Source organism: Phasianus colchicus, chromosome 29 (genome assembly GCF_987193195.1).
Source record: "Phasianus colchicus chromosome 29, bPhaCol1.hap1.1, whole genome shotgun sequence".
In the NCBI taxonomy this organism is placed as follows: Eukaryota; Metazoa; Chordata; class Aves; order Galliformes; family Phasianidae; genus Phasianus; species Phasianus colchicus.
Window position 1 is genome coordinate 3,565,737 of NC_143464.1, and position 14,467 is coordinate 3,580,203.

The 14,467-nt window shown below is 58.2% G+C and overlaps 1 protein-coding gene across 5 annotated transcripts in view; it reads left to right on the plus strand.

Moving 5' to 3' along the window:
- LOC149914660 (CXXC-type zinc finger protein 1-like) overlaps positions 1-14,467 on the plus strand; it is a 67,461-nt gene that overhangs the window by 46,559 nt on the left and 6,435 nt on the right. For 4 of the 5 annotated variants that reach the window (XM_090126724.1, XM_090126723.1, XM_090126722.1 and 1 more), the window contains exon 14: positions 7,328-7,480. The exons of the other annotated variant lie outside the window; for it this stretch is intronic. In XM_090126724.1, the coding sequence (XP_089982850.1) occupies positions 7,328-7,480 (153 nt within the window). The remainder of the gene's footprint in view (positions 1-7,327; positions 7,481-14,467) is intronic. 5 annotated transcript variants of the gene reach the window in all.

Consider the following 14,467-nt stretch of genomic DNA (forward strand, 5'->3'; position numbering starts at 1 on the left):
GTGTGTTATATGGCGCTGTGCCCCGAGCACTCGCGCGACCCCAAAGTGAGTTATAGGGCCGTTTATAGGGCCGTTTATAGGGTCGGTTATGGGGTTATGGGGTTATAGGGTCGGTTATGGGGTTATGGGGTTCTGGGGTTATAGGGTTGGTTGTGGGGTTGTGGGGTTGTGGGGTGTGTTATATGGCGCTGTGCCCCGAGCACTCGCGCGACCCCAAAGTGAGTTGTAGGGCCGCTTATAGGGCCGTTTATAGGGTCGGTTATGGGGTTATGGGGTTATAGGGTTGGTTATGGGGTTGTGGGGTTATAGGGTTGGTTGTGGGGTTGTGGGTTGTGGGGTTGTGGGGTTGTGGGGTTGTGTTATATGGCGCTGTGCCCCGAGCACTCGCGCGACCCCAAAGTGAGTTATAGGGCCGCTTATAGGGTCGGTTATGGGGTTATGGGGTTATGGGGTCGGTTGTGGGGTTGTGGGGTTGTGGGGTTATAGGGTTGGTTGTGGGGTTGTGGGGTTGTGGGGTTGTGGGGTGTGTTATATGGTGCTGTGCCCCAAGCACTCGCGCGACCCCAAAGTGAGTTATAGGGCCGTTTATAGGGTCGGTTATGGGGTTATGGGGTTGTGGGGTCGGTTATGGGGTTGTGGGGTCGGTTATGGGGTTGTGGGGTTGTGGGGTTGTGGGGTTGTGGGGTTGTGGGGTGTGTTATATGGCGCTGTGCCCCAAGCACTCGCGCGACCCCAAAGTGAGTTATAGGGCCGCTTATAGGGTCGGTTATGGGGTCGGTTCTGGGGTTATGGGGTTATAGGGTCGGTTATGGGGTTGTGGGGTCGGTTATGGGGTTGTGGGGTTGTGGGGTTGTGGGGTTGTGGGGTGTGTTATATGGCGCTGTGCCCCGAGCACTCGCGCGACCCCAAAGTGAGTTATAGGGCCGTTTATAGGGCCGTTTATAGGGTCGGTTGTGGGGTTATGGGGTTATAGGGTCGGTTATGGGGTTCTGGGGTTGTGGGGTTATAGGGTTGGTTGTGGGGTTGTGGGGTTCTGGGGTTGTGGGGTGTGTTATATGGCGCTGTGCCCCGAGCACTCGCGCGACCCCAAAGTGAGTTATAGGGCCGTTTATAGGGCCGTTTATGGGGTCATGGGGTTATGGGGTCGGTTATGGGGTTGTGGGGTTGTGGGGTTATAGGGTCGGTTGTGGGGTTGTGGGGTTGTGGGGTTGTGGGGTGTGTTTTATGGTGCTGTGCCCCAAGCACTCGCGCGACCCCAAAGTGAGTTATAGGGCCGTTTATAGGGTCGGTTATGGGGTTATGGGGTTGTGGGGTCGGTTATGGGGTTGTGGGGTCGGTTATGGGGTTATGGGGTTGTGGGGTTGTGGGGTTGTGGGGTGTGTTATATGGCGCTGTGCCCCAAGCACTCGCGCGACCCCAAAGTGAGTTATAGGGCCGTTTATAGGGTCGGTTGTGGGGTTATGGGGTTATGGGGTCGGTTATGGGGTTGTGGGGTTGTGGGGTTATAGGGTTGGTTGTGGGGTTGTGGGGTTCTGGGGTTGTGGGGTGTGTTATATGGCGCTGTGCCCCGAGCACTCGCGCGACCCCAAAGTGAGTTATAGGGCCGTTTATAGGGCCGTTTATGGGGTCATGGGGTTATGGGGTCGGTTATGGGGTTGTGGGGTTGTGGGGTTATAGGGTCGGTTGTGGGGTTGTGGGGTTGTGGGGTTGTGGGGTGTGTTATATGGTGCTGTGCCCCAAGCACTCGCGCGACCCCAAAGTGAGTTATAGGGCCGTTTATAGGGTCGGTTATGGGGTTATGGGGTTGTGGGGTCGGTTATGGGGTTGTGGGGTCGGTTATGGGGTTATGGGGTTGTGGGGTTGTGGGGTTGTGGGGTGTGTTATATGGCGCTGTGCCCCAAGCACTCGCGCGACCCCAAAGTGAGTTATAGGGCCGTTTATAGGGCCGTTTATAGGGTCGGTTGTGGGGTTATGGGGTTATGGGGTCGGTTATGGGGTTGTGGGGTTGTGGGGTTATAGGGTTGGTTGTGGGGTTGTGGGGTTCTGGGGTTGTGGGGTGTGTTATATGGCGCTGTGCCCCGAGCACTCGCGCGACCCCAAAGTGAGTTATAGGGCCGTTTATAGGGCCGTTTATGGGGTCATGGGGTTATGGGGTCGGTTATGGGGTTGTGGGGTTGTGGGGTTATAGGGTCAGTTGTGGGGTTGTGGGGTTGTGGGGTTGTGGGGTGTGTTATATGGTGCTGTGCCCCGAGCACTCGCGCGACCCCAAAGTGAGTTATAGGGCCGTTTATAGGGCCGTTTATAGGGTCATGGGGTTATAGGGTCGGTTATGGGGTTGTGGGGTTATAGGGTTGGTTGTGGGGTTGTGGGGTTGTGGGGTTGTGGGGTGTGTTATATGGCGCTGTGCCCCAAGCACTCGCGCGACCCCAAAGTGAGTTATAGGGCCGTTTATAGGGTCGGTTATGGGGTTATGGGGTTGTGGGGTCGGTTATGGGGTTGTGGGGTCGGTTATGGGGTTATGGGGTTGTGGGGTTGTGGGGTTGTGGGGTGTGTTATATGGCGCTGTGCCCCGAGCACTCGCGCGACCCCAAAGTGAGTTATAGGGCCGTTTATAGGGTCGGTTATGGGGTCGGTTGTGGGGTTATGGGGTTATAGGGTCAGTTATGGGGTTGTGGGGTCGGTTGTGGGGTTGTGGGGTTGTGGGGTTGTGGGGTTATAGGGTCGGTTATGGGGTGGTGGGGTTGTGGGGTTATAGGGTTGGTTGTGGGGTTGTGGGGTTGTGGGGTTGTGGGGTTGTGGGGTTGTGGGGTTGTGGGGTTGTGGGGTGTGTTATATGGCGCTGTGCCCCGAGCACTCGCGCGACCCCAAAGTGAGTTATAGGGCCGCTTATAGGGTCGGTTATGGGGTCGGTTGTGGGGTTTTGGGGTTATAGGGTCGGTTATGGGGTTGTGGGGTCGGTTATGGGGTTGTGGGTTGTGGGGTTGTGGGGTTGTGGGGTGTGTTATATGGCGCTGTGCCCCGAGCACTCGCGCGACCCCAAAGTGAGTTATAGGGCCGTTTATAGGGTCGGTTATGGGGTTGTGGGGTTGTGGGGTTGTGGGGTCGGTTATGGGGTTGTGGGGTTGTGGGGTTATAGGGTCGGTTGTGGGGTTGTGGGGTTGTGGGGTTGTGGGGTGTGTTATATGGCGCTGTGGTCCGAGCACTCGCGCGACCCCAAAGTGAGTTATAGGGCCGTTTATAGGGCCGCTTATAGGGTCGGTTGTGGGGTTATGGGGTTGTGGGGTCGGTTATGGGGTTGTGGGGTCGGTTATGGGGTTATGGGGTGGGTTATGGGGTTGGGGGGTTATGGGGTCGGTTGTGGGGTTCTGGCCGTGCTATGGGGCAGATCTATGGGGTTGTGGGTGGGTTTATGGGGCTGCCCCGTACAACAGCATGGGCTTCCCATATAACGCTATGGGGTGCCCATAGAACCCCATAGGGCGCCCCTATAAACCCTTAGGGTGCCATGGGGTGCCCATATAACCCCATGGGGCGCCCATATAACCCCACTGGGTGCCCATATAACCCCATAGGGTGCCATGGGGTGCCCATATAACCCCACTGGACACCCATATAACCCCATAGGGTGCCCATATAACCCCATAGGGTGCCCTGGGGTGCCCATATAACCCCATAGGGTGCCCATATAACCCCATAGGGCGCCCATATAACCCCATGGGGCGCCCATAAAACCCCATGGGTCGCCCATATAACCCCATAGGGTGCCATGGGGTGCCCATATAACCCCACTGGACACCCATATAACCCTATGGGGTGCCCATATAACCCCACTGGGTGCCCATATAACCCCATAGGGTGACATGGGGTGCCCATATAACCCCATAGGGTGCCCATATAACCCCATGGGGCACCCATATAACTTCATGGGACGCCCATATAACCCCACTGGGTGCCCATATAACCCCATAGGGTGCCATAGGGTGCCCATATAACCCCATAGGGCGCCCACATAACCCCATAGGGTGGCATGGGGCACCCATAGAACCCCACTGGACGCCCACATAACCTCACGGGGCGCCCATATAACCCCATAGGGTGCCCATATAACCCCATATAACCCCATGGGACGCCCATATAACCCTATAGGGCGCCCATATAATCCCATGGGGTGCCCATATAACCCCATAGGGCGCCCATATAACCCCATAGGGTGCCATAGGGTGCCCATATAACCCCATAGGGTGCCATGGGACACCCATATAACCCCATAGGGCGCCCATATAACCCCACTGGGTGCCATGGGACACCCATATAACCCCATGGGGCGCCCATATAACCCCTTAGGGTGCCAAGGGACACCCATAGAACCCGACTGGACACCCATATAACCCCATAGGGTGCCATGGGACACCCATATAACCCCATAGGGTGCCATGGGACACCCATAGAACCCCACTGGACGCCCATATAACCCCATGGGGCGCCCATATATCCCCATAGGGTGTCCATATAACCCCATAGGGTGCCCATATAACCCCATGGGGCACCCATATAACCCCACGGGGCGCCCATATAACCCCATAGGGTTCCATGGGGTGCCCATATAACCCCATAGGGCGCCCATACAACCCCATAGGGTGCCCATATAACCCCATATAACCCCACTGGGTGCCCATATAACCCCACTGGACACCCATATAACCCCATAGGGTGCCATGGGGTGCCCATATAACCCCATATAACCCCATGGGGCGCTCATATAACCCCACTGGGTGCCATGGGGTGCCCATATAACCCCGTAGGGTGCCCACATAACCCCATAGGGTGCCATGGGACACCCATATAACCCCACTGGACGCCCATATAACCCCATAGGGCGCCCATATAACCCCATAGGGTGCCCATATAACCCCATATAACCCCACTGGGTGCCCATATAACCCCATAGGGTGCCATGGGACACCCATAGAATCCCACTGGACGCCCATATAACCCCATAGGGTGCCCATATAACCCCATGGGGTGCCCATATAACCCCATAGGGTGCCATGGGACACCCATAGAATCCCACTGGACGCCCATATAACCCCACAGGGTGCCCATATAACCCCATAGGGTGCCATGGGACGCCCATATAACCCCATAGGGCGCCCATATAACCCCATAGGGTGCCATGGGACGCCCATATAACCCCATAGGGCGCCCATATAACCCCATAGGGTGCCATGGGGTGCCCATATAACCCCACTGGACACCCATATAACCCTATGGGGTGCCCATATAACCCCACTGGGTGCCCATATAACCCCATAGGGTGCCATGGGGTGCCCATATAACCCCGTAGGGTGCCCACATAACCCCATAGGGTGCCATGGGACACCCATATAACCCCACTGGACGCCCATATAACCCCATAGGGCGCCCATATAACCCCATAGGGTGCCCATATAACCCCATATAACCCCACTGGGTGCCCATATAACCCCATAGGGTGCCATGGGACACCCATAGAATCCCACTGGACGCCCATATAACCCCATAGGGTGCCCATATAACCCCATGGGGTGCCCATATAACCCCATAGGGTGCCATGGGACACCCATAGAATCCCACTGGACGCCCATATAACCCCACAGGGTGCCCATATAACCCCATAGGGTGCCATGGGACGCCCATATAACCCCATAGGGCGCCCATATAACCCCATAGGGTGCCATGGGACGCCCATATAACCCCATAGGGCGCCCATATAACCCCATAGGGTGCCATGGGGTGCCCATATAACCCCACTGGACACCCATATAACCCTATGGGGTGCCCATATAACCCCACTGGGTGCCCATATAACCCCATAGGGTGCCATAGGGTGCCCATATAACCCCATAGGGTGCCATGGGACACCCATATAACCCCATAGGGCGCCCATATAACCCCACTGGGTGCCATGGGACACCCATATAACCCCATGGGGCGCCCATATAACCCCTTAGGGTGCCAAGGGACACCCATAGAACCCGACTGGACACCCATATAACCCCATAGGGTGCCATGGGACACCCATATAACCCCATAGGGTGCCATGGGACACCCATAGAACCCCACTGGACGCCCATATAACCCCATGGGGCGCCCATATAACCCCATAGGGTGTCCATATAACCCCATAGGGTGCCCATATAACCCCATGGGGCACCCATATAACCCCACGGGGCGCCCATATAACCCCATAGGGTGCCATGGGGTGCCCATATAACCCCATAGGGCGCCCATACAACCCCATAGGGTGCCCATATAACCCCATATAACCCCACTGGGTGCCCATATAACCCCACTGGACACCCATATAACCCCATAGGGTGCCATGGGGTGCCCATATAACCCCATATAACCCCATGGGGCGCTCATATAACCCCACTGGGTGCCATGGGGTGCCCATATAACCCCGTAGGGTGCCCACATAACTCCATAGGGTGCCATGGGACACCCATATAACCCCATGGGACACCCATATAACCCCATAGGGCGCCCATATAACCCCATAGGGTGCCCATATAACCCCATATAACCCGACTGGGTGCCCATATAACCCCATAGGGTGCCATGGGACACCCATAGAATCCCACTGGACGCCCATATAACCCCATAGGGTGCCCATATAACCCCATGGGGTGCCCATATAACCCCATAGGGTGCCATGGGACACCCATAGAATCCCACTGGACGCCCATATAACCCCACTGGGTGCCCATATAACCCCATAGGGTGCCATGGGACACCCATATAACCCCACTGGGTGCCCATATAACCCCATAGGGTGCCCATATAACCCCATATAACCCCACTGGGTGCCCATATAACCCCATGGGACACCCATATAACCCCATAGGGTGCCATGGGGCACCCATATAACCCCATCGGACGCCCATATAACCCCATGGGGTTCCCATATAACCCCATATAACCCCACTGGGTGCCCATATAACCCCACTGGACACCCATATAACCCTACGGGGCGCCCATATAACCCCACTGGGTGCCCATATAACCCCATAGGGTTCCATGGGACACCCATATAACCCCATGTGGCGCCCATATAACCCCATAGGGTGCCCATATAACCCCATGGGGCGCCCATATAACCCCATAGGGTGCCCTGGGGTGCCCATATAACCCCATAGGGCGCCCATATAACCCCATAGGATGCCATGGGGCACCCATATAACCCCATGGGGTGCCCATATAACCCCACTGGGTGCCCATATAACCCCATATAACGTTATGGGACACCCATATAACCCCATGGGGTGCCCCCCCCTGCCCCCCCCAGGTCCCCGCAGACGAGGTGTGCGGCTGCCCGCTGGTTCGGGACGTCTTCGAGCTGACGGGTGACTTCTGCCGGGTCCCCAAACGGCGCTGCAACCGCCATTACTGCTGGGAGAAGCTGCGCAGGGCCGAGGTGGACCTGGAGCGAGTCAGGGTGGTGAGCAAAGGGGGTGGGGGGGGGCCTAGGGGGGGCTTATGGGGGTTTTATGGGGGTTTATGGGGGTCTATGGGGGCTTATGGGGGGTTTTATGGGGTCCTAGGGGGGGGCTGTGGGGTCTTATGGGGGTCTATGGGGGTCTATGGGGGGTCTCTGGGGTCTTAGGGGGGTCTATGGGGGTCTTATGGGGGTCTTAGGAGGGGCTTATGGGGGTCTATGGGGGGTCTGTGGGGTCTTATGGGGGTCTATGGGGGTCTATGGGGGTCTTAGGAGGGGCTTATGGGGGTCTATGGGGGGTCTGTGGGGTCTTATGGGGGTCTATGGGGGTCTATGGGGGTCTTAGGAGGGGCTTATGGGGGTCTATGGGGGGTCTGTGGGGTCTTAGGGGGGTCTATGGGGGCTTATGGGGGTCTATGGGGGTCTGTGGGGGCTTATGGGGGTCTATGGGGTCTTATGGGGGCTAATGGGGGTCTTATGGGGGTCTGTGGGGGCTTATGGGGGTCTATGGGGGGTCTGTGGGGGCTTATGGGGGTCTATGGGGGTTTTATGGGGGCTTATGGGGGTCTTAGGGGGTTCTGTGGGGTCTTATGGGGGTCTATGGGGGGTCTGTGGGGGCTTATGGGGGTCTATGGGGGTTCTATGGGGGCTTTTGGGGGCTTATGGGGGTCTATGGGGGTCTTATGGGGGCTAATGGGGGTCTTATGGGGGTCTGTGGGGGCTTATGGGGGTCTTAGGGGGTTCTGTGGGGTCTTATGGGGGTCTATGTGGTTTCTATGGGGGTCTATGGGGTCTTATGGGGGGCTTATGGGGGTCTATGGGGGTCTTAGGGGGGTCTGTGGGGGTTTATGGGGGTCTATGGGGTCTTATGGGGTTCTATGGGGGTCTTAGGGGGGGCTTATGGGGATCCATGGGGGGTCTGTGGGGTCTTAGGGGGGTCTATGGGGGTCTTATGGGGGTCTATGGGGGGTCTGTGGGGTCTTAGGGGGGTCTTATGGGGGCTTATGGGGGTCTATGGGGGGTCTGTGGGGTCTTAGGGGGGTCTATGGGGGTCTATGGGGGGTTTGTGGGGGCTTATGGGGGTCTGTGGGGGTCTTATGGGGGGTTTTATGGGGTCCTAGGGGGGGGCTGTGGGATCTTATGGGGGTTTTATGGGGGCTTATGGGGGTCTATGGGGGTCTTATGGGGGCTTATGGGGGTCTATGGGGGGTTTGTGGGGGTCTTATGGGGGGTCTGTGGGGTCTTATGGGGGTCTTATGGGGTCTTATGGGGGTCTATGGGGTCCTAGGGGGGGTTGTGGGGGCTTATGGGGGTCTGTGGGGATTTTATGGGGGCTTATTGGGGTCTGTGGAGTCAGGGTGGTGAGCAAAGGGGGTGGGGGGGGTCTTATGGGGGGGCTTATGGGGGTTTTATGGGGGTTTATGGGGGTCTATGGTGTCTTATGGGGGCTTATGGGGGTTCTATGGGGTCTTAAGGGGGGTCTGTGGGGGTTTGATGGGGGCTTATGGTGTCTTATGGGGTCCTAGCGGGGGGCTGTGGGGTCTTAGGGGGGTCTATGGGGGTCTTATGGGGGCTTATGGGGGTCTGTGGGGGCTTATGGGGGTCTATGGGGGTTCTATGGGGTCTTATGGGGGTCTATGGGGGGCTTATTGGGGGTCTATGGGGGTCTTAGGGGGGGTTGTGGGGGCTTATGGGGGTCTTACGGGGGTTCTGTGGGGGCTTATGGGGGTTTATGGGGGTCTATGGGGTCTTATGGGGGTCTATGGGGGTCTTAGGGGGGGCTTATGGGGATCTATGGGGGGTCTCTGGGGTCTTAGGGGGGTCTATGGGGGTCATATGGGGTCTTATGGGGGTCTATGGGGGTCTATGTGGTTTCTATGGGGGTCTATCGGGTCTTATGGGGGCTTATGGGGGTCTATGGGGGCTTATGGGGGTCTATGGGGGGTCTGTGGGGGCTTATGGGGGTCTTATGGGGGGTCTCTGGGGTCTTAGGGGGGTCTATGGGGGTCCTAGGGGGGTCTTATGGGGGCTAATGGGGGTCTTATGGGGTTCTGTGGGGTCTTATGGGGGTCTATGTGGTTTCTATGGGGGTCTATGGGGTCTTATGGGGGGCTTATGGGGGTCTATGGGGGTCTTAGGGGGGTCTGTGGGGGTTTATGGGGGTCTATGGGGTCTTATGGGGTTCTATGGGGGTCTTAGGGGGGGCTTATGGGGATCTATGGGGGGTCTGTGGGGTCTTAGGGGGGTCTATGGGGGTCTATGGGGGGTTTGTGGGGGTCTATGGGGTCTTATGGGGGTCTTATGGGGGGTCTGTGGGGTCTTATGGGGGTCTATGGTGGTTTATGGGGGTCTTAGGGGTGGCTTATGGGGGTCTATGGGGGGTCTGTGGGGTCTTAGGGGGGTCTATGGGGGTCTTATGGGGGTCTATGGGGGGTTTGTGGGGGTCTATGGGGTCTTATGGGGGTCTATGGGGGTCTTAGGGGGGGCTTATGGGGATCTATGGGGGGTCTGTGGGGTCTTATGGGGGTTCTGTGGGGGTTTATGGGGGTCTATGGGGTCCTAGGGGGGGGCTGTGGGGTCTTATGGGGGTCTATGGGGGCTTTTGGGGGCCTGTGGGGGTCTTATGGGGGTCTTATGGGGGTCTATGGGGGGTCTATAGGGGTCTTAGGGGGTTCTGTGGGGGCTTATGGGGGTCTATGTGGGTTCTATGGGGGTCTGTGGGGTCTTATGGGGGTCTTAAAGGGGGTCTTATGGGGATCTTATGGAGGCTTATGGGGGGTCTATGGGGGTCTTAGGGGGGTCTTATGGGGGTTCCGTGGGGGTTTTATGGGGGTCTATGGGGGTCTCAACCGCCATTACTGCTGGGAGAAGCTGCGCAGGGCCGAGGTGGGCCGGGAGCGAGTCAGGGTGGTGAGCAAAGGGGGTGGGGGGGGTCTTATGGGGGGGCTTATGGGGGTTTTATGGGGGTTTATGGGGGTTTTATGGGGGCTTATGGGGGGTTTTATGGGGTCCTAGGGGGGGGCTGTGGGGTCTTATGGGGGTCTATGGGGGGTCTGTGGGGTCTTAGGGGGGTCTTATGGGGGCTTATGGGGGTCTGTGGGGTCTTAGGGGGGTCTATGGGGGTCTATGGGGGGTTTGTGGGGGCTTATGGGGGTCTGTGGGGGTCTTATGGGGGGTTTTATGGGGTCCTGGGGGGGGCTGTGGGATCTTATGGGGGTTTTATGGGGGCTTATGGGGGTCTATGGGGGTCTTATGGGGGCTTATGGGGGTCTATGGGGGGTTTGTGGGGGCTTATGGGGGTCTTATGGGGGTCTGTGGGGATTTTATGGGGGCTTATTGGGGTCTGTGGGGTCTTATGGGGGTCTATGGGGGTCTATGGGGGTCTATGGGGGGTCAATGGGGGGTCTATGGGGGTTTTATGGGGGCTTATGGGGGTCTATGGGGTCTTATGGGGGTCTATGGGGGTCTTAGGGGGGTCTTATGGGGGTCTATGGGGGGTCTGTGGGGTCTTAGGGGGGTCTATGGGGTCTTATGGGGGTCTATGGGGGGTTTGTGGGGGCTTATGGGGGTCTTATGGGGGCTTATGGGGGTCTATGGGGGGTCTGTGGGGTCTTAGGGGGGTCTATGGGGGTCTATGGGGGGTTTGTGGGGGCTTATGGGGGTCTGTGGGGGTCTTATGGGGGGTTTTATGGGGTCCTAGGGGGGGGCTGTGGGATCTTATGGGGGTTTTATGGGGGCTTATGGGGGTCTATGGGGGTCTTATGGGGGCTTATGGGGGTCTATGGGGGGTTTGTGGGGGTCTTATGGGGGGTCTGTGGGGTCTTATGGGGGTCTTATGGGGTCTTATGGGGGTCTATGGGGTCCTAGGGGGGGTTGTGGGGGCTTATGGGGGTCTGTGGGGATTTTATGGGGGCTTATTGGGGTCTGTGGAGTCAGGGTGGTGAGCAAAGGGGGTGGGGGGGGGCTTATGGGGGGGCTTATGGGGGTTTTATGGGGGTCTATGGGGGTTTATGGGGGTCAATGGGGTCTTATGGGGGTCTATGGGGGTCTTAGGGGGGTCTATGGGAGGTTTGTGGGGGTCTATGGGGTCTTATGGGGTCTTATGGGGTCCTAGGGGGGGTTGTGGGGGCTTATGGGGGTCTATGGGGGTTTATGGGGGTCTATGGGGGGTCTGTGGGGTCTTAGGGGGGTCTATGGGGGCTTATGGGGGTCTATGGGGGTCTGTGGGGCTTATGGGGGGTCTTATGGGGGTTCTGAGGGGGTCTGTGGGGGCTTATGGGGGTCTATGGGGGGTCTGTGGGGTCTTAGTGGGGTCTATGGGGGTCTTATGGGGTCTTATGGGGGTCTATGGGGTCTTATGGGGGTCTTATGGGGGTCTATGGGGGGTTTGTGGGGGCTTATGGGGGTCTTATGGGGGTCTGTGGGGATTTTATGGGGGCTTATTGGGGTCTGTGGGGTCTTATGGGGGTCTATGGGGGTCTATGGGGGTCTATGGGGGGTCAATGGGGGGTCTATGGGGGTTTTATGGGGGCTTATGGGGGTCTATGGGGTCTTATGGGGGTCTATGGGGGTCTTAGGGGGGTCTTATGGGGGTCTATGGGGGGTCTGTGGGGTCTTAGGGGGGTCTATGGGGTCTTATGGGGGTCTATGGGGGGTTTGTGGGGGCTTATGGGGGTCTTATGGGGGCTTATGGGGGTCTATGGGGGGTCTGTGGGGTCTTAGGGGGGTCTATGGGGGTCTATGGGGGGTTTGTGGGGGCTTATGGGGGTCTGTGGGGGTCTTATGGGGGGTTTTATGGGGTCCTAGGGGGGGGCTGTGGGATCTTATGGGGGTTTTATGGGGGCTTATGGGGGTCTATGGGGGTCTTATGGGGGCTTATGGGGGTCTATGGGGGGTTTGTGGGGGTCTTATGGGGGGTCTGTGGGGTCTTATGGGGGTCTTATGGGGTCTTATGGGGGTCTATGGGGTCCTAGGGGGGGTTGTGGGGGCTTATGGGGGTCTGTGGGGATTTTATGGGGGCTTATTGGGGTCTGTGGAGTCAGGGTGGTGAGCAAAGGGGGTGGGGGGGGGCTTATGGGGGGGCTTATGGGGGTTTATGGGGGTTTATGGGGGGTCTGTGGGGGTTTGATGGGGGCTTATGGGGGTCTATGGGGTCTTATGGGGGTCTATGGGGGTCTTAGGGGGGGCTTATGGGGGGTCTATGGGGGGTCTCTGGGGTCTTAGGGGGGTCTATGGGGGTCATATGGGGTCTTATGGGGGTCTATGGGGGTCTATGTGGTTTCTATGGGGGTCTATCGGGTCTTATGGGGGCTTATGGGGGTCTATGGGGGCTTATGGGGGTCTATGGGGGGTCTGTGGGGGCTTATGGGGGTCTTATGGGGGGTCTGTGGGGTCTTATGGGGGTCTATGGGGTCTTATGGGGGTCTTATGGGGGGTCTATGGGGGGTCTATGTGGGTTCTATGGGGGTCTATGGGATCTTATGGGGGTCTTATGGGGGTCTATGGGGTCTTATGGGGGTCTATGGGGGTTTTATGGGGTCTTATGGGGGTCTATGGGGTCTTATGGGGGTCTATGGGGGTCTATGTGGTTTCTATGGGGGTCTATCGGGTCTTATGGGGGTCTTATGGGGGCGTATGGGGGTCTTAGGGGGGGCTTATGGGGGTCTATGGGGGTCTTATGGGGTCTTACGGGGGTCTATGGGGGTCTTGTGGGGGTCTATGGGGGGTTTGTGGGGGCTTATGGGGGTCTATGGGGGTCTTAGGGGGGTCTATGGGGGTCTTATGGGGTCTTAGGGGGGTCTATGGGGTCTTATGGGGGTCTATGGGGTCCTAGGGGGGGGCTGTGGGGTTTTAGGGGGGTCTATGGGGGGGTCTATGGGGGTCCTAGGGGGGTCTTATGGGGGCTTATGGGGGTCTATGGGGGGTCTGTGGGGTCTTAGGGGGGTCTATGGGGGCTTATGGGGGTCTTATGGGGGTCTGTGGGGGGTTTGTGGGGGCTTATGGGGGTCTGTGGGGGTTTTATGTGGGCTTATGGGGGTCTATGGGGGTCTTAGGGGGTTTTATGGGGGGTCAATGGGGGTCTGTGGGGGGTCTGTGGGGTCTTAGGGGGGTCTATGGGGGTCTGTGGGGTCTTATGGTGGTCTATGGGGTGCTAGGGGGGGGCTGTGGGGTCTTAGGGGGGTCTTTGGGGGTCTTATGGGGGTCTATGGGGGTCTATGGGGGTCTTATGGGGGTCTATGGGGGTTTATGGGGGTCTATGGGGGGTCCTATGGGGGGTCTTATGGGGGTTTTATGGGGGCTTATGGGGTCTATGGGGTCTTATGGGGGGTCTATGGGGGCTTATGGGGGTCTATGGGGGTTCTATGGGGGCTTATGGGGGTCTATGGGGGTTCTATGGGGGCTTATGGTGTCTTATGGGGTCCTAGGGGGGGGCTGTGGGGTCTTAGGGGGGTCTATGGGGGCTTATGGGGGTCTATGGGGGTCTTAGGGGGTTTTATGGGGGGTCAATGGGGGTCTGTGGGGGGTCTGTGGGGTCTTAGGGGGGTCTATGGGGGTCTTATGGGTGTCTATGGGGGTCTTATGGGGGCTTATGGGGGTCTATGGGGGGTCTGTGGGGTCTTAGGGGGGTCTATGGGGGCTTATGGGGTCTTATGGGGTCCTGGGGGGGGGCTGTGGGGTCTTAGGGGGGTCTATGGGGGCTTATGGGGGTCTGTGGGGTCTTAGGGGGGTCTATGGGGGCTTATGGGGGTCTATGGGGGGTCAATGGGGGTCTTAGGGGGGTCTGTGGGGGCTTATGGGGGTCTGTGGGGGCTTATGGGGGTCTTATGGGGGGTCTATGGGGGTCTTAGGAGGGTCTGTGGGGTCTTATGGGGGTCTATGGGGGCTTATGGGGGTCTTATGGGGGGTCTGTGGGGTCTTATGGGGGTCTATGGGGGCTTATGGGGTCCTAGGGGGGGTTGTGGGGGCTTATGGGGGTCTTATGGGGGTCTG